Below are 23934 nucleotides of genomic sequence, written 5' to 3'. Positions count from 1 at the left end.
CCAGCCTAGCACTGCAAGCCCTTTTTTTTCTCTATCTGAGGTCCAGTGCTGTCTAAGCCTGAAGATCTCGAATCCCTGTGCTCCTGGGGCATACCTCCTGAGCCACTAGGATCCCAAATTTTTATATTTTGCTAATTTTTGCAATTTTTCAATTTTTCTGTTTTAATAAATTGTTTTAATTTCTACTAAGAGTTGTCTCATTCCTCACAGGACTAACACCTTATGAAAAAGCACACCTTGTAAAGCCAAATATACAATTTGCTCCCACAATTTCAAAACACATGCAGTTTTGCCACCAAGCCCTCTGGCAGAGATAGGAGTGAGCCCTACCACAGTACCAACATTCTTCCTCACAGCTTCAAGTTCCAACAATTCCCATACAACAAACGGAGTTACAAACCAGTGCAACTTCTGTTACATACCTGCCTCCCTCAAACCGGTTGATGAGATCTGACACTTTGCTAGACTTTTCCTTTGTGACACTAGAAACAGCAGCAGGCGTCTCTTCCTCCATTCTTGGTTTCTGATTTTTTAAAGCTTTATGCCTAGGGGTTTGGTATGTTGCCTTCTGCAGATGAATTGGCTTTGGAGGCACTGCAAACGACAGCAACAACAACAACAAAAATCAATCACTCATATTTCCTTGAGCTGCCAGAATACAGAATCATAAAATGGTTTATGTTGGAAGGGACTTTACTGCAGGGGGTCTGATGCTGGTCAGCACTGGTGTGCCACGACCTTCCTAGAGAGAGCATCCTGCACAGATCAACTCTTCCAGGGGTGATGGCAGGCCTCCCTGGGCAGCAGGGGATTCCAGCAAGTGTAGCAACTTCTCTGCCACAAATGATTCCAGCTCTCCTGATTCAGCCCTTTGTGAAATCACCCAAGGCGAACTCCAGGACAGAGAGACAGGCACCTTGTATGGTAATTCCAGAGATAGCCTTTGCTGTCCCTGTGGGACAAAGGCTCTCTCCTCAGAGGCAGAAACAGGGGCTTTCTATGGGAAAGGCAGGGGATGGGGTAGAAACCAACTAGCCAGCTGGGTACGGGCTATTACCATATAGAAACAAGGCATGCTGGGGTGGTTCACTTCATCACCATGACCCAAGGAAGGTTGCTTATCTCTAGGGAGAGTCTTTTTTGGCCTCAGGCCTCTCGCCTCCAAGGGAGTGCTCTTGGCACAAGAGCCCACAGCCCTCCACAGGACCTCAAAGATCATCTAGCTCCAAACCCCCTGCCATGAGCAGGGACACCTTCTACTAGACCAGGTTACACTCACAAATGGGATTTTTGCATAAAGAACTTATTGTAGCAATGAAAAAGACATACTCTTGGCTTTAATTAACCTTAAAGCTGCTGTACAAATACAGGGACTTCATATAGTTCTTCATGCACTGTTTGGTATTAGGGATCTTGTTACATTACTTGACTAAAAGCTGAACCATATGCTACCTCAGCAAGCTAGAAAATTAGGGAGTTTTCTTGCCTGTTCATTTATTTTTATAGTGTTCTGTAAAAAATACATATGTGAGGTTTATACTTGCAGGTTTTGTAATAAAAAAGAATTAAGCACAAAGGAAAGAGCCATACTGTGGACCTCAAGAGAGAGAGATTTAAATTGCTGCCCAAAACTCTGGTGCTCTCATTCTTTACCTTATCCCTTGCGACCTCAATAATAATCATCAGCAGAAAAGGTATTTGCCTTCAGCTTTAAACTTCCCTTACTCACTGAAGCTTTTTTCTAATTATACTGCTGAAAACCTTCCCCCCTGAAAATATTTTTTATTATTCTTGCTTTTTCTCCATCCTTACCATAAGTCCTTCTAATTAGATTGTTAATGATCAGCCACTGCTTAATACAGCAATGACTAGAACACAAAAGACCAGGTGACACATAAAGCAACCAAAGTCACAGCACTAAAATCTTTAAGTAGCCATGCAGCATTTGTGGGCAGCAAAAGCAGGTCCCAGACTGGGCCCAAATGCATTCCACATTGGAGCAATGAAGGTTCAGCCCCGTCAAAAGGAGAGACTTAATGGAAAAGGACCTTAATTCTGGAAAACACAACTCTGTTCATTCCCACAACATCTTGTGGGAGAAGAGAAAGCATTTGATATGAAATTGGAAAAAGAGTTCTTGAAATGCAGGCATAAATTGGCAGGAGTAAGCAATGCCCTGCCAGTGGAACCAGTGGCCCAGGGGCTCAGGCACTGCTCCACAGGCACCACATTCCAGTGGGGTACAGGCACTGGCCCTCCAGCAACTAAAGAGACCAGCCAGTGAGCAACCATGAAGGGAAGGAGGACAAGAATGGGCTTTAGGGATTTAGGAATCACATGCCACTCTCGTAGCAGGGGAAAAAAGCTCTAGTGTAGGATACACAATAGATGGATGGAAAAGCCATGTTCTTCATAATGCTGACTCTAGAATATCGTCCTAACTTACCCTGGAAAACCTGTGCACAAATGAGCTTACATCTTATCGACTGCCATTTCAGAGGGGTGTTGAAAAAATTCCTGCAAGTATACTAATCATAGACGGTGATAAACTTGAAGAAACACTCAATTAAGGGCAATTTTCCATTTCTTCCCTACATTAAATTTATAGGTAATACAGGAGGTAATATTTGTCTGTGTTTCCAACAACCTAATTGCACTTAAGTGGGATTGCAGTGATCGCTGCAGTCTGAAAAGTACCATGAGAGACTGTGCAGAAATAAATTTACCACAAAAAGCTTTAGACTTCAATCGTATCAACTACAAAGGCTGGTAAATGAAATAATCAGAGGGAGAAAGAAGACAGTTACTGTAGAGCAGATGCTTTTACTGTATATATGTGCACCCTTGGTCCTTGGAAGCTTTACATTTATTAACACATGCAAAAAAAGCAAGTTTGGGGAAGGATGCAGTACAGGAATATGACTCAGAATGCTGCTCTATTGAAATAGTTACTTTGCAACCCTGAAACAAGCAGATTTTTAAAGTGTGCAACTGTTTCAGAGTCTGCAGTAGCTGCAGTCCCTCCTGAGAAGTACCATGCAGCTGCTCGGCTGCAGCTGCAGTGCAGTGGAACGGCTTTCCCTGTATTCCCTTTTTCTCAGGGAGTTCAGGGAAGGCCTGGCAGAATTAGGCCAGCGAGCATCAGATAATTGTCCAGGCTCTGAATAGCTCGCTGTGCTGACAAAGCCACGGGACAGCTGAAAAAAGGCGACACAAGCAGGCTGGGGAAAAGCAGGACACATAATTGATCATAAGCACCGCCATCCCCTCGGGGAGGAGATGGACAGCAAAGGGGACACGGAGCGGATTTGCTGACCAGCACCCCAGTAGTTTGTAGAAACATTTCTTGCTCTTGCAATGGACTTTTTATAACCCCCAGTCCTGTGAATTCTCATATGCAATGGACTTGTACATCTCTTCAAGTCTTCTGTACATCTCATGAAATGTTAATATGCTCACAAGGATATATTAAAACTACTAAACTTGAGGGAATTAATGTCTACTGATAAGGCAGAAGGAATTAGTTGGTAGCTATTTTTATACTGGATCCGCTGGGACAAAAATCAAATTCTAGGACATTCTGAGGAAGTGTCACACACTTGTGCAGCTGTTACTGAAAAACCACAGCTAAGCAGCATTTACGTACGAGAAGCAGTGAGGAACCTCTGGTCAAACAGGACAATCCCCATATACTGAAAAAGCCTGTAATATCTCCAGAAGAGAACCACAAACCAAACAGCCAATCCACTTAAGCAAAATATTTTATTCCTTACTCCCTATCAGCATCTAGCAGACAGCACTTCCCCTACCAGCTGCTGCTGTAGCTACTGTGTGGTTCAGAAACAGTGCAATGAAAAAAGAATAGTCACAAGATCAATGGAAAGAAAAGAATCAGTAGTGTAAAAAAAAAAAAAAAAAAAACCAAAAAAACACAACCCTCAAACCTTCCTGTAAGGTCAGCCTTGTTAACAGGGATTATGGAGAGCAAATTCCATTAATTCTCTTCTCAATGTACTTCTGTAGTGTTTTGTTTTAATCAGATTATTTTTCAGTGTGCACAGAGCAAGGATCTTAAGGGGGAGAAAAAGAGAAAAGACTGGCCTATTGTAGTAACCTGCATAATACAGAGCTCTGTTGGAGTCTATAAATACTCTTGTCTCTGTACTATAGAATTTTGAGCTCATTAGGACATATGAACTGCTTATTCTGCCCAAAGAAAACCCTTCCATATACTCAGGTACCTGATACTGTACACCACTGACCAAAATCAAGATTTATGCTGCAGTGCCTAGTTGCGCATTCAGCTTTGCATATATACATAAGGAAATGTCAGCTAACACTATATAAATGGCTCAAAAGGTGCAAGCACCTTGCAGACTCCAAAGCATATCAGCTAAGGTCATTTATCTCTTGTCTTAGAAAGTATTATGTGTTCAATGGTTAAAAATGCTGCTATGCCTTGACTCGATGAAAATGAAGTTAAAAGTTCCTGTGGTAAGCAACTACAGCTCTGCTGGCTGAGTCATCCATCATCACCTCCCTGCATGCTCCATCACCTTCAGGAATATCAAATGAGCACTGCTGAATAGATGCTAAAGACTGATACTCTTAAGAACAATATGAAATAACCAGTAACCTAAACTCAGCAGAAAGAGAAAAAAAGTCATCTTCTCTTTGAGATGCGCGTTTCCACATTTTTACTTCGCACCACAAGAAGAATCTTTCAATAATATATTAGGAGAGAAGACCAATAATAATAAGATGTGTTTTGTTGTCTCTTTTGTCTTCTTCACAGAGATAATTTGGGGATTTGTCAGTTTTGTTGATAAAAGAGACACTGTAACAGATTTTTTGAAGTACCACCAAGACTGGAGAAGCCTACCTAGCACAGCTGTCAGTTTTAGTTCCATTCACCTTTAACTGTACAAGTTTCACTTGCCAGAGAAGTACAGTCTACATCTCAGACCATTAAGAGGTCTCTCAGGTTTTTTAGGCTCAGGCCACTGAAAACTTTTAACCACAGACTATATAACTAACTGAGAAAGGAAGACAGGATTCATGCTAAACAGCGACAGACAGCTAAAATAGATTGCTGAAGTCTAAATGTTGAATCTGTCGCATCCTTATCATTTCACAGTAGCACAAACCAAGCCATCTTTTGGAGTTGAATTTCATCTCCAACCCAAACAAAAATGCCTCTTCAGCCTCAGCAGGAGATTCACAAGTACTCCTAGGCTCTCATTAGAAAAATTTAAATGAGCAACTGATGCACAGTCTTGAACTGACAAGGCACTTCACTGCTTTGAAGAAGTGTTGGCATTTCCACATATTTTGCATCCTACAATAAAACTGCCTGGTACAGACAGCAGTTTCAGTGCCCAGCATTTAGCAATTTGGCATTGTAAAAAACCTCATGCAAGAGGGTCAAAGAGCAAGGAATAGAAGAAACTAGGAAAAAAAAGTCAATTTTTACATGTCACTCTACATGAATTCTGCTATTTCCAGGTTCAGATCACTGCCCAAATATTTGTAGGTAAGGGCAAATTTCAAATCGTTTGACAATTTGCTTCCTCTCTTATGGATCTTATGGATTCGTATTGGGAACTTGGTAGCACGTTTTGCTATTTCCACTGACTACCTCCAGTCTGGATTAGTGCACTTTATCAGGGAATGCCCTGCATTGGTGCAAAGGCAAAGCACCACGTCTCACAGCAGGACAGACCTACAGACTGCGACTGCTTTGCTCCGCAGCCCCAATTCCTTTGCTTAACTCCTTCATCGGCTTTCAGACAGTTTCAGGCTTTGCTCCAAATCTGCAAAGATTTTCATGAATCAAAATCTGCTCCAGACAGAAATCTGACACATGAATTGCTAAATTGTTGATAGAAGGAATTATTGGGGAACAAAAATTGATGGAAGGAATTACTGGAGAACAGAAATTTTGCTTTTACTGACAGTGTGTCAGACAGATTTTTTCCTCCTTGAAAGGCCAGGGGGGAAAAGTGAAAATGAAAAGAAAGAATTTTATATTGGATTGCATGCAGAAATTTATTCACTTGACCTAGCTACCCTGAGTGTACTGTTTCCAAATACTTAAACTACTTCTCAGAGACCAAGTACAGACAAAAGCACAGGGTTCACTTGAAGTGCAAGATTTTGAACATTTTTCCTCTATATTAAAGCTCTATTTCCCTTAGTAAAGCAGAATTTACTGGAAATGGCTGTACCACACTTGCAGTGCAATCTCAAAGTCATGTTTATGTCTCTCATTTTAATTATTTTGGTAGGTTAGATGAAGGTCATTTTACAGTGGGTTCCTCCACAACCAAATACATCGGCATTACAATCTGACAAAGGTGTGTCATCTTGTTTCCTTCCACTATGAAAGGACACTTAGTGTTTGCATGACTAGAACAACTATTTGGAAAAATGTTTCCTGCTGCTATAAACCAAAAACTTTTCTGTACCTCTACATGAAAAGCTCTTTAAAAAAATAGTGGCCACTTTAAAATCAATAAATTAGGACAATCTAGTGTGCTTAGAACATTTAGACTCCCAAATGCTTCTCTCATTAATTCTGTTTGTTTTGCTTCAATTCAATAAAAAGCCAAACAAAAGATACACTATAAAACTTCAATCTGATGCACATATTTAATAGAAATAAATGGAGAGGGACCCATGAACAAAGGAGACACAAAATACTATTTACAACAGTATTACTGAATTCCATCTACACAGCTGCATTTCTTAGACTAACGCTATTCCGGGCTCTGGCACATTTTGGAGCACACAATATTGACAAACAAAAGGAAACATGGCTAGGAAAGAGCAACAACAGCTGTGTAACTACTTGAATGAATGAGGTCCAATAACATACAACTCCTAATTTATCTAATAGCTAAAATTTTATAATAAGTGTGTTGGCTATGGTTTTGAAAGGCTTAAAATCTTTTTATTGATAGCACATTTCTCTTTATCCATTAACGATTTCTAAAATTTTTGTTTTAGGAAGAACACATGTTCTCTTTTCAACTTTGCTGTAGAGAATTCATTCCAAAGACATAGGAAATGGTGCAGAAAGGCTAAGATAAGTAATATTTACATATGACTGGCAAAAACTTAGTTTAGTTAACAATACTGGCAAAACTTCTATAAAAAGTAACTATACAAAAAAACCAAACCAAACCAAATAAAACCAACTGCTTTATTTTGCTCTCATTCTCCAGAAGTAAATAAAACTTTCTTGACACCCCAAAAAATTTCTTCCTGCCCTTAACTCTGAGGTGAACTCCGGACTGATGCAAAATTCTTCAAGATGCATTTTCCCATTAAGTGATACAGAGATTGTTGACTCCACGGCATGATGACTCTGTGTGATTCTAGTTTCCACACTTGATTCAGATGTGCTCTAGTGTATTGGGATTGTCTGGCCAGGTTTTGGTAGCTGAGGGGACTACAGGAGTGGCTTCTGTGAGAAGCTGCCAGAAGCTTCCTCCATGTCCAACAGAGCCAATACCAGCCAGCTCCAGGATGGACCCACCACTGGCCTAGGCTGAGCTGGTCAGAGAAGGGAGTAACACCTCTGATAACATAATTGAGAAGGAAAAATAAGTTACTGCACAGACATGATTGTGCTCAGAGAGGAGAGGAGTGAGAATATGTGAGAGAAACAGCTCTGCAGACACCAAGGCAAGTGCAGAAGGAGGGGCAGGAGGTGCTCCAGGCACCAGCGCTGAGATTCCCCTGCAGCCCGTGGTGCAGCCCATGGTGAGGCAGCCGTGCCCCTGCAGCCCATGGAAGATCACAGGGACACAGAGATCCATCCACAGCCCGTGGAGGAGCCTCACACCAGAGCAGGTGGATGCCTGAGAGGAGGCTGGGAACCCACAGGAAGCCTGCACTGGGAGCAGGGTCCCAGCAGGGACTTGCAGAGCTGGAGAGAGAGAAGCCCACTCTGGAGCAGGTTTGCTGGCAGGATTTGTGACCCTGTGGGGGACCCACACTGGAGCAGGCTGTGCCTGAAGGACTGCACCCTGTGGAAAGGGACCCATGTTAGAGCAGTTCATGAAGAACTGCAGCACTTAGAAGGACACATCTTGGAGAATCTCATGGAGAACTATCTCCTGTGGGAGGGAATCCACACCAGAGCAAGGGAAGGACTCCTCTGCCTGAGCAGTGGAAGAAGCAACCTGTGCTGAACTGACCATAACACCCATTCCCATCTCCCTCCACCACTGGGGGAAGGACACAGGGCCTGGGAATGAGGATGGGGCAGGGGAAGGTGTTTTTAAGATTTTACTTATCATTATCCTGTTCTGATTTTGGTTAATAATAAATCCAACTTTTTTCCCATGACAGTAATCAGTTTGTGATCTCCCTCTGTCCTTAACTCAGGAGCCTTTTGTCATATTTTCTCTGCCCTGTCCATATGCAGAGGGGAGTGATAGAGCAGCTTTGGTACCTGGCATCCAGCCAGGGTCAGCCCTCCACATCTAGTTTTCTGTAAGTAATTCTCATTTCTGTCTTGTCAGCACTGTGTCTCAGAATCCAACTCATTGAGCAGCATCATGATGTACGTCTTCTAAACTCACTCAATTTTTTTTAACTTTTAAAATTATCTGCACATCAGATCATTTATCTGCATAAAAGTTCCTATTGAATGTCACGTCTAAAAGACCTCAGTCCAGACTTGATTTGAATTCAAGATTTCTGGAATGTAGCAACTCTTTGCTGTGATCAACTGCAGCAGAATCAAAAATATTACTGAGAATACCACAAAAAAAGATGGTTTGAGTCAATATATATATTGATTTTATGGATGTATAAATTATACATACGTATTTATACATATATACATACAAAGTGTGTACACACATTTGATCTATTTAGCTTTTAAAAGTGAAGATATTATTTATGGACAGAGACAGAAAGAAGGGAAATCTAAATTCTACTCTGTATGCATTACTGGTCAGCTTTTAGGGCACAAATATGAAATTCCCATCTTTCCACACACTCCTGCAGGAGGGCTCCCCTCAATCTCTGCTAGAACTCCAAAGGCCCTGCATATCTTCCCCACCACCCCTGCCTTGAAGCCAGACTGTCAAAAACTCCAGTTCAAAAATAGTGTCCAAACCTCTCAGCTCAAATACAGCAATACTGTTGAAAAGTAAGTCAGAAATTACAGAATCATAAGGCATTTACAGAACATTTATATTCCAGTAGCAAGCTTATGCCCCATGGGTTTCTCTCTTCCAAACACAGTTCTCTCAAGGTGCTCTATTTTTCTCAGAAGTCTGAGATGAAGAACAACTTCCCTAAGAACAATATTTGAGAGTATTTACCTTGTGGCTTTGGACTTGAAGCTGAACGTGGGGACTGTTTGAGTGGCACACTTCCATTTATTCCCTGAGCCGCTTCATTGCGTACATTCTGCTCCACAAGCCTGCCTGTGGCACTCGCTGTACAAGCTCTAGACAGTATTAAGGGCTTTGGACAGATGCTGCTGCCTGAAAAATAAATGCATACAAGAGTAAGAAACGGGATTAAATATAAGGTAGAATGACTACAAGCACATTTATTAGAGTGCTAACAATTCTCTGCAGAGAATACTAGAATATTTAAGAGTGTCTCATCCTAAAAACACTCTTTGCCTCTCACTGAAATTTATTGTGTTGTTTAAACCTTGAAGAGTTGGATATTAAAAATATGCTTCCACCATGACTAGGCTAAGCTCTTCTATAGGAGCATGACAATTTCCAACAGACTTTTTTCCTATTTGAATTGTTGCTTGTTCAACAGGACTGTAGAAAAAACAGCAATTTTGTACAGCTGTTCTATTTCTGTATTCAAAGTGTGTACAAAATGCTATATATACAGAACATTTATTTCATTGCTGCTGGTAGGGTCCCAGAGTCAGCTAAATTATTTGTGTGTTTTTTGGTAGGAATGGGCCCTATTAGAAGTATTAAAAAAAAATCAAAAAACACAGCACAAAGCCAGCTGACTCTTTCTTAGCAGAATGGAATTTATCCTCATTAATATGATCAATATGCTGCTATTGATAAGAAATCTGGAAGAAAATATAAAGTAAAACATATTTAAACAATGGAAACTGTAAAAAAAAAACACTTAGCAGATTGTGATTACAGAAGCCAAAAGCATGCACTCTTGTTTTGGGGTGTGAAAGCACTTGGTTCCCTAAACACAATAAAAAACTTGAAAGAATAATATGAAGGACTTTGAGATGTCACTAAGGTCAATATTCATTTACCTCTGAATCAAAAAAATACACAACATTTTTGCAGGAGGAGCAAGGAAAAGGAGGAAATCGCATTTATCACTTATTGCACTGTCGTCGTAATTATTTTCATTTTAAAAAAAAATTAGGGTAGAGTTTCTATACCTCTATTTATTGTTAATTTTTGCCACCCTTTTCCTTTTGCTTGCCTTTCCTGGGTCTTTCCTTTCATGTTTCCATAAAAAGCAAATCCAAATCCCACTCAATCATTTCATAAGGTGATCTTTTCATGTCTTCTGAACAACAGCTGGTCCACAGAGTTTGGACCCTCTGCTCTGATCCACCACCCTCTCCCACTGCAAAATCCACCACATCAAGCCACTCCTAGCAACAGCCAAGCCTGCTCTTAGAACAGCAACGGAAAGGGATGCTACAACTATTGCTCTATGCTGCTTAATGATTCTTCAGCATTTTCTGTATTCCAACACTTTCAAGTATTCATTCTTTATTTCCTAGAAGCCTGTTTTTCCTATTAAACACTGAGTTAGCCTTACACCCCAAGGCTGCCATTACAAACACGGATTCCTGCAGAGGTCCATGGTGAGATCAGCAATCCGTGCTCCCAAACTCCCAGTACTCAGGTGACAACGCATGCACAACACCCACAGCAGCAGCACAGCATCTTTCCCTCTTCCAGTTCATCCAAGTAGCAAGGCATCTCCCAGGAACATAAAGGTGGCTGTTCCAGAGTGATGAGGATAATCTAACAAGGCCCACAACCTGAGAAGCTTCTCAGGCACCTGCAATCCCAGGCAGAGATTCCTTGACTCTGTTTCCTTTGGTATCACTCCCATCCACAAAAAGTTGTGTTGTACTACAGCAGCGGGAACTCTGTCCCACATCATTCCATAGCCTAACACGGTACTTTTAAGTGCCATCTCTGTCTCTCCCATGGGGGTGTGAGTACTGAAAGCTCTTAGAAAGACCAAGCTGATGGTACAGGGAGCTGTAACAGCAAGTTTTCCTTCTCTCCACCAAAGAGTTGGCAGGCTGAATTTCCCTTTCCTACAGAATCCCATACAATACTGTAGTAGTTTACACACTAATTGGGCAATCCTAAATTCAGAAACAAATTTAAGAAGAGTAACTCCTGTGGGATCAGTAGGTTGCACAAATTGGGTAGGCAATTGCACATAATTTATAAATCTGTATTTAGATCACTTACAAGTTTGCAATGTGGCTCAAAGTGTGAAGCTTTAGACCTTTCTGAAAACTAATTAGCTTGCAGATCTGTCGGCCAATATGCTCCAAAATCCACAGCTCCCAGAGTGCAGCTCAGCAAGGGGCATTGCTGTGTCAACTGTTCAGGCCAAGGCTAAAAATCTCCATCGAAATGGTACCTTATTCATTAAAAGGATTTCCTGAGAAAACAAGGTTCTGCTGTGGTCAGACTAGGAACTTATTCTGCATGCACAGCTTTATCAAGGCACTCCCGCCTGTTGAAGGTTATCGCTCACAATCACATAAAGCTGAGCCAAATACAGACTGCTGCTGAGAATAGAGCTGCTCTGTGGTCGGCCATGGTCGTCCCTCCTCGTCACCTTCAGCTCCAGCTTCTGCTTCTGGCTGCTCCTTCCCCTGGGCCAGCACCAGCTCTTGTTGCACTGCACCATGAGATGAGCAGCAGAAACATGGCAGGTGGAAGCTGGGGTATATTTTGGATCTGTTTGACCTCATGGCCACCCCAGCATTGCTGCTTGCACAAAGGAACAGCTGTGAATAGTGCTGGAAGAGGACAGGACAACTCCTCTCAGCAGCAGCAGCCCTTCCTTAGACCTGCCTGATGAGATCATTCAAACACAACCCCAGTTCCTCAGGCAGCTGTTCAGACTTTCATTCTATTTCATTTACACATGCACACACACAGCCTTAATACAAAGTCTAGCAAAACCAGCAACAGCTGAAAACAAATCTTTAATGCAGGAACATTAGGTGGCCTTAAGAATCAATTTTGTTGCCAGCATCACATGCCCCTCACTACACCAGCAAATATTAGTTGCATTCAGTGGACAAAAGCCATTTTGTAAAGTTCATCCACTGTAATACACAGCAGTAACAAAAGCAACAGAAAAGAGTGCTTCTCTATAATGGGATTTTTGCAACTGTTTACATGAAACAAAAGCTCCAAGAGGTATTCTGGCTTCACACCAACAACTCAGCACATGGGGGTGTGGGGAAACAGAACAACTTCAAATTTGTTGTTGTTGTACAAGCCATTAAACAAATTCCCCATCCTCTCTGGAAGCTGTATTTGCCTGAGATGGACAGGCTGCAGACATTTAACCTATATTTCAAACTAGTGATTCTGTTAATCATGTCACATCCTCAAGCCGTGTAAAGGTGGAATGGTAAAAGGTAACAGAAACATAGCCACAGCATGCTTCTGTACAAAACTGAGTAGCCAAATTCTCTGGGAAAAAGCATCTAATATCTGTGGAAATCTGAGCCCTAGTGAACAATACCACCTTCCAGGTGACGCAGACAAGAAAATTGTGGCAGAAACACAAACTTGTGGTGAAAATTCCTGTATCTAGTGTATTGTATGCAAGTGTATTGTGATATAAGAATACATTCTGTTATAACAAAAGCCCAAAACACACAATATTCAGCCCAAATACTTGCTCCACAATCAGCAGCATGCATTTCAGTAGGACTGCTCAATTCCTAGGTTTAAGTAAGCAGTAACACAGTCTGCCTTTTCAAAATGCAGTTGTTGCCCTGTAAATACAACATAAAATCCCATTAGATATGCAAAAAGGCAGACATGCTGCAAAAACCTGCAGCTTTTACGGGACTGAAGTAGAACCCCATCATGATTATTTCTGACCTGATTAAAGAAACACTTGCACACTTCTGTTGCTCCTATGCTTTATAAAAACTGAGAAATTTTACCTGAAGTCAGAAATGCCATGCACAACAAAATACTACCAGCCAGTTACTGTGTTTACTGGCACATGATTAATACCCCCCTCTTATAATCAGGAATGATTAAATACACTGAAGAGGAGAGGAAGGTGGGGAAAGATTTAAGAAATATAAGGGAGAAAGAGGTAATAGTAACTAGTAGAAAAGAGAAATAAACAGTGAAAATTTGATAAGCATTTAATTATTTTGCTTATCATCTGCAAGGAAATGAGAAGCTAGAATGCTTGCAAACATACTTGCATCTGCAAGTATGTTTGAAGCTAGGTGATGCATTATCTATTTTTTCAGAGCGTTTTAATTAGAAATAACTTGGATCCATGAACATTTAGACAAACAATCAGCCAGCTTGAAATGCCAGTAAGATTTTTAAAATGGCTTATTTATATCCACAAAGATTACACTAATGTCTTAGTACTGGATAGGTCCTCCATCAGCAGTTCCATAAGCCAATCTCAACACCATTAAGTCTTCTGTTGTATTCATTTTCATTCCCGCTTGCAAGCCCATAGTCCTTCTCTACTGCTGCAGCGCTAATTTTTACTGCCACTGTGATCCCACTCTCGTTCATACTTAATGAATGAAAGAAATGAAGTGTTTCTGGATGTAAACAAAATCTATGGGAAGAGTATTAGTCTCTTGTGACAAGAGACAAAACTAAAGGATCAAAATTACTTCTCTTAAATTATATAGTCACGCGTGCCTCGTGTATTAAGTCCCAAGAACACCTACCCACAATGGCTGTGGTCTTGCTGCTCTACTGCTGGATCTTTTCACGTAACATCAATGCAAATCTTCACACTTCCTACCCAGCCCTGCACAGAAGTGGGTGCTCAGCAAGTAGACCCTGCCACGGCACTGGCTCAGGCACTGTAACCAAACCATACATTCTCCTGACCAGCTCAGTGCTAAGTAGCACTGACACTACCAGAGACTACTTCAACCCATCCACTTACTCACCCAACACTACAGGAGCTCTGGTAAGGACAGAACAAGAGCAAGCAGCAGCTTCCTGATCACAACCAAGAAGGCAGAAAGTGGCTTCTCAGTTACACCACCACATGTTGAGGCCTGAGCCACACATCCAGTACATGAGGTCATAGATTTTGCCCACACTTGTGTCCAAACCTCGCCTCAAAACTGAGTTTCAAGTAACTTTTTACCTCCCCTACACAGATTTATCCTTTTTTGCGAGGGGAGCTGACTTGCTCCTCAGAGGCTTATACTGCTGATGCATACCCAAACACATGTCAATAACAACTGGCCTAAAATCAAATTATCTGAGAATTAGGAGCGTGAAGGAGAAGAGTATGAAGTCTGGAAGTCAACATTTCTCTTACAAGAGAAAAAAAAAAAACAAACATTTCCTCCAATTTCTATTAAAAGCCACCCTTCCAAGTTGATTACACAGTTGTGCTTTGATACATCCTCACCCCTCCCACTGCAGTGGTGATAGAACTGTGAATGTCTTGCAGCTGCAGAATAGTGCAAAAACTCCGTATTGATATTCTGCTCTGTGCAGATGAGTTCTAAAGGTTAAACATCAGGCCAGCCTTTACTGTGGTGAGCCACTGCTGAATGCTGTAAATAGCTGATAACCAAACACTGCAAAAAGAGAAAAAAAATAGCTTTTGCTGAAGTCAGGAGGCCTGTCTCCTCAAATAAATTAGTTTTCTTTCTGCAAGAAGGTGCTGGCCAGAAAAATAAATAGCAAATAACAGACGGTTTAGAATTATCTTTGAAAAATGGAATCTTGGCAAAGTATAGGGGACAGATCAGGTTCTATTAAAGGATTAGTTCAGATGAGTATGCTGACAAAATGCAAACATGTAGGGGTTTTTTTTCTTGCAGAGCTATTCCCCAGACACAGGCAAAAATATTCTAAGTTCAACAGAAGAAGGTAGACCATTTTCTGGGAGTAATAAAGATGTAAAGTATACAAAACTATTATTTCTCAATGCACACAAACATTACTAGAACTACCAAACTAATATTACCCCCCTTTAATAGCATTTTCTGCATGGAGTAAATAAATCTTCAAGTGAAAATGGTAGGTATAAACTGCAGATTGCAAAAAGTATATAAATACTGCTCTTTCAGTTCAATGACCCATGTGAATGCACTCACAAGATGTGATGGTGAAGTTGAACAGGAAACATTACTGAATTTCAAACTGCCAGGCCAAACACTTGCTACACAATACTTGCCAAGAACCAGAAAATATTTAACTTCTTGGTAGATAATGGTACCTTACTTAGTGACAGAGAGCAGTGTTTTCCAGACTGTGGTATGCACAACAGTGTGTGAACCACTGGCAACAAATAGACAGAGCAGCAATACAGAGGGAAAACTGAAAGAAACTTCAGCAAGTTTAACTGTGCACTACACACAAAATACTCTAAAAGAAGAAATTACTTTTGAAATTGTTTCATTTTTAATAAATGAGGCAGGTTATGCAGAGCAGCAGTGACAGAATCCAATATTAAATGTTCCTATATCTGCTTGGTCTAAGATGAGACATTACTGCATTGGTTTGGTTTGTAGGTATTCATGAGACTTGAGCATTCCATGCTGCTTTTCCCGTGTTTTGCCAAGCGTTACAGTTGTTTTGGTTGGAAGAAATCATTCCTCTTTCTGATGGTAACTTTCATTTCTAGACTGAAATAGAGTTTTCAGTAATTTTTGTTAAAAAGATGGAGTTGATATGGAAGCCACCACATTTAAGTAGGATAAATATTTAAGGTAACAAATTCAAGATGATAAAGTCCAAGCTTTAACAGAAAGCACTAAAATATTAACTAAATAAGATTGACCAGTAATCCCCTGATCTCAGTCTCAGCATACAGTAAGTCACGCAAAGGAAGGAACTGAATGGTGAATTACACATCCACTACAAATGTCCTGCCAATGCTGGCTACAGCAGGCAGACTCAGTGTGCTTCATTCTGTTGTCCTGTCTGGCTGTGATCTTTGTTCTTTTGGCTCTGATAGTCGTTTCCTTGCAGGCAAACCTGCACATCTGCTGTGACTCTTATTAAAATGAGTCAAAAAATTAATGGGATTAGCTTTCAGCATTTGTTTCAATTTTGGATTAGCACAATACTTTAACATGCATTGCTGATGCTGCTCCAATAAAACAAAAAGCACTGTACAGGACTTCAAATGATTGTAGTTTGAAAGTAGTAGCTTATGACTGAGGTCCTCTGCCAAAACAGCAGCGTTTCTTCACTACGGTTTTTATCACTCACCTCCACTTGTACACACTGCGACGATGGCTTTGCTGATGGTGGAATAGCTCATAACTATTTAATGAATAAAGGAGGTTTCTTAAATACAGAGAAAGGAAATGTTCAAACCACATCTCCAGAAAGACATGACTGAAGGGAGAGCTGCAAGTATGAGTTCTGTTTACAGGAATAAAGTACTCCTCTTCCACATACTTAGTTCCTGTATTACAATATGCTCCCTCGAAGCTTTGTTTTTACTTTGGTCTTTGAACATGTATTACCAAGCCCAAAATCTAAAGAGAAAATATGCAAAAGTATTCTTTTACTTGTAGAAACTTTTCATGGCTTGTGTTTCATAAAATAATGTCAAAATCTTTCAGCAGATTTGGACAATATTTTTTCTGTGCTTTTATTAAAACTACAAGACTTACAAGTGACTGCAGTTCCTGACCCTACAGCCATGTACCATGAGCTTCATGTAGCTAAGAACCACAGGATTCAAAGCCACAAAACAAGAAACACTAAGAAAGAAAATGGGTACAATAAGAAGCAGCAGCTCCATCGCTCCAGGATTAGGCAGGGCAAGCTGACCCTGTAGCCCAAGTCATCTGCCCTGCTGTTACTGTCTCATTTCTGCACCAGGTAACTCCAGGTAACTCCTCCCTCCTTGTCAGCACTGCCTTTTACCAGTGCCATAACTCATGATGGCAACTTCAGCTCAAGAGCTGCCCCTCACATGACTGCATTTCACAAAGTTGAAGGAGCATCCTGACTACATTGTGGTAATGGGAGCACTGGTGAGTTCTGTATCTGGGGGGCATTTCCTCCCCTCCCAATCCCGTGGTCTCTTTACAGCTTCCTATTTGTTCGATGAAGGGAGGAGTTGAGAAAGTTTTGTGTGGCTTTCTTGAGTTCCTACTTCATTAGTAGTCATTTTGATTACAAACCCTACCAAAAGAAAAGATGGACAGGATACGCCTCCACCGTGTTTGCCCAAAATTATTTTTTCATTTTAGTTTTCTCCACAGGGCTGTGTGAGGTGAGCAATGTCCCCTCAACTGTTGTTCTATGCAACACTGAAATTTTTCACTAAGTTTTTAATTGTCACCAGCATATTCTGCACAGACGGCAATCATCACTTTCTAAGGGCCCCAAGCTCCTATTTACTAAACAAGATACCTCATTTGTAAAAACAGATTTACTGATCACAGAAGAATCACTTGTCTGGGCAAGGGTTGTTGCATTGAGCCTGGTGTTTCTTTCACTTTATTTGTCAAGTTTTAAGATTATTTATTTTCTTCTTCCTTTCATCATATGTCAGATAAACAATATGACACCATGTTGGGCAGTCCAATTTATTAAGGAAAGCACCTGCAATACTGGGGTCAACTGAAGGAAAAATGCAGCTGTCTCGTACAAATCACTGGAATAATTCAAAAGGATTCATTAGCATTTACTTACCAGGCAAATGCAGGGATTACTCAGACAATGACAGAAAGGCCTCCTCTTCTATAATTCATAAGCCATTATAAAATATGAGTGTGCTTAGAGAAATTTTATCTAACTACAAATTTCACAATTTTGCTCAGTATTCATTGCTTCTGAACTTCTCTAACAAGTCACTGGCACTTCAAACTTTTTTCTGCCCAGTTATCTGTGCAGTTATTTCATCTCAACTCAGAGCTATTTTGGAAACTAGCCATATGCTTTGAGACATGAAATCAGCTATTTCTGTAGATAAAAGGACTAAAAGAAAGCATTTTTAGAAACAGGATGCTAAACAACCCAAAGCAAAAAGCCCCTACAGACCCAAAGGGGAAAAAAAAAATAAAGTATCTAATTACAGAAGGTTGAAACTGTAACCGATTTAATATTTCAGAAGATCTGAGCAGAAGCTGTAAAATACATGCACATTCAAGTTATTTAAAGAAATAAATGCATAATATAATATATCCAAAATGCAGAACAGCCAAAGATCCAGAAAGAAGTCAATTACTCAATACAAGTCAATAAAATTATCACTGATAGATGGAAACTGTTTCCCTGATCCAGCTGCTGAGGCAGTCCATGTGTCCTGCCAGCATCTGACAACTCAGAGCTCATCCAGAAGCCAGCTGTTACAGACACAAGTTGTTCCACCCACTTCCCTCCCTCCTCCTGGCTGCCTGCTCCCACCACTTTGTGTGCACCAGTGTTGGCACCCATCTAGCCTCAGGATGCGGTCTGGGAAAGATAAGCCATCAGAAATGCAACCCCACCAAAAAACAAAGCAGCCATTTTCATGCATTCATTCACCTTAGACGCACTGGAGCTTGGGCAAAGATGCAAATTTATTGATAGGGAAAGAAAGACAAGATTCCCTTTCCAGATGTGAGTAGCCACTAGATAATATTGATTTTATTGAATCATATCTCAGTGGGGTTGGAGCAAACAGTAGGAACAAAAAGGGAAAAAATAATAAAAACAAACATTATCTAAAGAGGGATGGCTTGAAATATGTCCTAATTATAGAACAGGCAGCAGGGTATTAACTGCACAATAGCATTACAGCAGGCTACCAGGCACTGCTTCCTGTTACAAGAAAGGTTACAAGTAAATTGTAAACTCGTGAACTTTATGATAAAGAGGAAGGTGGGGATGGAGAGAAACCCTGTCAGCCCTTCAGAGTGGCTCCAGCAGCACAGTTGTGCGGCACCACGGCTGCTCCGTGGCCAGCGCCTTCCTCCCCCAAGCCCGGCGCTCTCAGGCTCCCCAGGCACGTCAGTCTCCCTGCCAAGTAATTAACAACCATCAGCTACGAAACGCTGCGAAACAAGCAGCTCCCTGGGAATGCTCACTGCACCAAACCAGAAATATAAAGAACCCAAAGCTGGACACTTCACAAGAATTCAAGTGCTTCCTGCTTTTGACCTGGTTGAGGAAAAAAAAAAGTGAAGAACAGACACAAAAAGCCTCGTTTAAGTGCATTTAGAGCCTTCCTGTGAAATCATTCCGGAAGGACCTTCCTTGTCCAGCTCCTTTAAAGCCCACCACAATTATGTCAGCTTTTACATTGCCTCTTTTCCGTAAAGAACAAGAAACCAATGACCATTTCACACTAACTCACTGGTCCATAATCATCCTTATGTAAGGAAGCCAAATGCCTGGAATCCAAACGGGGAAAAATCCCGTAGCCCTTAATTGCCAGAGATGACCACTCTGTGCTGTCCACAGAATTCACTCCAGGTTAACAGACCTGCACATGAAGGCAGTTGCCTCTTGAACATTATACAGATTCAAACAGCTTTACACTTCATGCTCTGAACAGGCTGAGAGATTCAAACTCAGAAGTATTCTGTTGTTTAGTTCTCTCTCCTCTCTTTTCTAGATCTCCTTTGAAAATCTACTGTTAAAAAAAAATGAGGAAAAGAAAACCTGTATGATGAATTTTGAATGTCATTCCTTAAAACCTATGAAGTTAGAGGATTCAAATATCTTTTTTCTATGCAAACTTGAAAATTTATCATACTGTTCCAAAAAGTTTAATCCTCCTATGAATATTTATCTTTGAGTGTGCAAATGGATAGGAAATGCTATTTCTAAAAAAAAAAGTAATGTAATGTAAAACTAATTAAACCCAACTACACTTCAAGAAGAGAAATAATTTTGAAGTGGCTGAAGTTTTGTCCAACACATACCAAGGGCGTGCAACCTTTCACTTTGCAAACGTTTCGAAAAGCAAATGCTTGAAGGCCCAAGGACAGACCAGAAAAAGGCTGTTCCCACCCAAACTGCAGCTACCCCAGAGTGAGACAGCCACCACCAAGATGAAAAGTTCCATCCTTTCCATCCCTCCACATCCCTGTAATTCCCACTGCTCACTTCTTACCAGCTCCAGGGCTCGCTCGGTTTCTCTCCAGGTCAGTGTAACCCTGCACAGCTCCCGGACAAGCGTTTTACCCCCAGAGTTTTGTGCTGTGGCAGCTGAGCTGGCTCGTGGATGAGCCCAAGAGGCCCAGGGAGGGACCTGGCAGCCTCCTGGCAGCAACTGCCCACTGGATCACTTGAGCTGCTCACAAAACTGCAGCCCAACAGAATGTTGCTGACTCCTATGTAATATTTAGAGTTTTCCTTAGAGCCTCAGCTCTTGGCATCAGAAGAAAGAGCATTGAAATATTCACTAAAAAAAGTAGATGGCTTGCATGATGGGGAAGAAAGTTTTCCAAAACAGAGAGCAAATAAACTCTACAAAATTACTCTTAAAAATAACATTTGTTTAAGGTTAAGCTTTTAATTTCTTTTCTAATACAAGGTTTTGGCCATACTCCAATCCCTCTCTACCTCACATGACATAAGCCAGCTGTTGCCTCCTCTTCTTTTTGTTTCCTTTTTTATAGTGTCAGGTCATGACTGCAGGGATATTTTCACAAGAAAGCAAGGATAATCATAATGTGCTAAATATTTTATGGCAATGTAAAAGAAAGATTACATTTCCTAACTACCTGTTCTTCTCCAGGTCAAGCACTGCCTGTCAAATTGTAAGAAATATGCAGGCACTGAAGTTCCAAACTCTTAACACTAAAGAAATTTAATCCTTTTTTTTTTAATAATAATTATAAACCCAGGGCAGAAGGGGAGAGATAGGGAAGAAGAGAATTACATAAATATTTTCAATTTTTAGTAAAGACTCAACAAATTCACTGGGTTTACAAGCACTGATGTAAACCAACAGACATTTTCTGTTTACATAGCACCTACCACATAAAAGACTAACATAAGACCAGTGCTGCAGTCACAAAGAAAGGCATAATGGTGGCACTAATGAAAACACTGGAGTCCCTGTTGACTTCTGGGCCATGGTAGCAAAGACCCTTTGAAAAGACATTGCTTGAAATCAGTTTTTTACTTTATAATGAATACTACTACTAAAAGAATATAAATCTATAAAGTTTGAATCTTCAAAATCATCAGTGGTCCAGGAAAGATACATTCTACATACTGTGTAGGTGCCTTCTACATGTTGTGGGCCTTTAGTACTTGGAAAAACTGCTTTGCTCAGGTACCTGGACACACTCAACTGCCCATAGTGACAGGGATGAATGAACTGCTATGGGAATTTATACTCCCTATAGGTACTGTCCCTCCTTTTGCCCTGTCACCCAGTCCCAGCAGTCAGCACTGGAAGGATTTCTTTGTGTTTCAGACTGGAGGCAACCAGAGCTTCAGCAAGAGACTCACTGCTTCTCTGACACTGTTTAGGGGGGTCTGGGGATATCTGTCCACTTGATTTAAAACCCACACAGACTGGAATTACTTGCTGTCACTCTTTCTCTGTGCACTGTCTATATCCATAGGTCTCCTACACCTGATAGTATAATCTATGTCACCTTAAGGCATGTACAAATTTATTTGTACATCACATAGTTAATGTCAAAAAAACAATCAAATATCACAGCTTCACCACTCTATTTGACATTCAGACTGCCACTGTTACATGTAAGAATTCTGTAGGCCTTGGCCTTTTCAAACTGAAAGTAAGCCAAGGGGTAAGAGGAAATAGTAGTTATAACACACGATCCTTCCTGAAAAATCCACAAGGGTTCACATCCCATTTACAGGAAAAGGACAGGCATTACATATCCTAGAAAACGGCTCTTAAGAGAGAAATCTGTGAAAAAAGTTTCCTACATCCACATGTCAATTCTTCTCAGGATACAACAAAATGGTTTGTAAGGAGTGGGAGGAAAGGTGTGATTCCCATCCCTCTGGTTGATTTTTAAAAGCTAGAGAAAAAAGGGCAATTTCAAACTTGCTCATAAAACAGATAAGGAACCAATATAATTTTTTTAAAACAAGTATTCTTTGTACCACCCCCCCCCCCCCCCCAAAAAAAGCAGATGCCCACAAGTACTGAAACCAGGAGAACTGGGTAGAACTATTTGCATACATCTACTCAAAGTTTCTCTAGCAAATCTCAAACTCACTCTGCCAGTGACTCCCTTCCCTCTCTTTAGTCTCAGAGGGCTTTCCAGAGAGGGAGACTGGCATAATAACCCAAACCTTCCACGGATCAGCTTCACCCATCTCTCTGTATAAAACCTAATTCAGAATATTTGCTGTCTTACATTAAGTGTTAGGGTTGGGTATGCCTTTTGATTGAACTTATCCCAAGATGAATTTTTCTCAGAACTGAGAAATGGACTCACTTAGAAGTAAAGCACTATTTTCAATAGTATTCTTTAAAACTCATTTACAAGCATACAATGGAAAAAATCCAAACCTTTCACTGGATGGTGCAATAAAAGATTTTTTTTTTAATTCTGGAAGGCAATTCTGTACATTAAGTGTAGCATAAGCATCAGTTAAATGGATTATTGCAACATTATACGTGAAAAGCTGGGTATAAGTCACAAGTGTACACCTACTTCCTAAACAAGGATATAAATCTTATGCAGGATATAAATCTTAGAGGCAATGCTTTCTCACAGATATGCTCTATAGAAACCTTACAGCTATGAAGAGAGCTCAGTGAACCTGGCAAATAAGCCAGGAACTGAAACCACTTACGAACATCACAAAACTAAATTTCCTTTTAAGAAAGTCCAGAGCTGGTGAAAGCAGCAGCAAAACAAGCCAAAAGTGGAGGGGTTATTGGTGTGGCAGACGTATCAGGCAATCAGTTCAGGAGCTCATTTACTTCAAGCTCATTTACTGAGAATAGGAGGAAAAAGCCACCAGAGCATTCCAGATGTATTGCATCACAAGGCAGCTGATGTTCACCGGTTTATTTGCCTCAGACTAAAAAGTTTTAACTCTTGGTGTCTCTGGACACAAACACACCCCGAGTCTTGAGGAGTTTAAAGTTTAACAGAAGCATCCCGGTCAGCCTTACCTGGTTCAGAAGACATTGTTTGCAAATGCAATCCAGTACCACTGCACGAGGAACTGATTTTGCACTGGAAAAAGCCCTATGAGAGGCTCACATTTATCCCATTTACAAGCCCTACAAGTTGCCAGAAAGGATTTCTCCCCAGGTACTCCGTATGTGCTGACAGTTTATATGCTGGGTCTCTCAGTCACACGATGCTCCTCCTCCTCCTCTTGGAGGGCCAGCCCGTGCTGAGGAGAAGCGTAAGCTTTGCAAACCAGTCTGCTTAGAGAAGAGAGTGAAGTCTGCTCACGAGGAAAGAGGAAAAACAAAGAAATCAGCTTATGTAATGTCCAAACTGCGGGAGAAAGAAGGAGGAGGAGGAGAAGGAGGGACTACTGTAAGTTGTTCTGTCGAATACCTCAGCCACTAAGAAACTTTTGTCACTATTAATTGCGTTGCTGTTCGAAATTAAAGCGGCATCAAGGTTAAAGGACAAGTTAGGACATTTTTTCTGTTTGGTGCTTTGTTCTCCCATATTGCATGGTGCTCATTTCAAATCATCTTCTGCATTTCCTAATCTCTCTTTAAAGATATGCCAAGAATGAAGCACATACGACACACAGGATACCAGAGCACTGA

At 40.8% G+C, this 23934-nt stretch overlaps 1 protein-coding gene across 4 annotated transcripts in view; it reads right to left on the bottom strand.

Annotated features, from left to right (window-relative positions):
* Nucleotides 1-23934, bottom strand: part of FGD4 (FYVE, RhoGEF and PH domain containing 4) — a 106649-nt gene that overhangs the window by 32870 nt on the left and 49845 nt on the right. For 3 of the 4 annotated variants that reach the window (XM_069003113.1, XM_069003117.1, XM_069003114.1), the window contains exons 2-3: nt 9342-9506; nt 423-594 (exon numbers count right to left, since the gene is read on the bottom strand). In XM_069003113.1, the coding sequence (XP_068859214.1) occupies nt 423-594; nt 9342-9506 (337 nt within the window). Of the gene's footprint in view, nt 1-422; nt 595-9341; nt 9507-23316; nt 23556-23934 lie in introns of those variants that run through there. The other variant, XM_069003115.1, reaches the window with a different exon arrangement.

The sequence above is a fragment of the Aphelocoma coerulescens genome, chromosome 1A (genome assembly GCF_041296385.1).
Source record: "Aphelocoma coerulescens isolate FSJ_1873_10779 chromosome 1A, UR_Acoe_1.0, whole genome shotgun sequence".
NCBI classification, from domain to species: Eukaryota; Metazoa; Chordata; class Aves; order Passeriformes; family Corvidae; genus Aphelocoma; species Aphelocoma coerulescens.
Note: the sequence above shows the minus strand (reverse complement) of the source record. Positions and strands in the feature narration are given on the sequence as shown.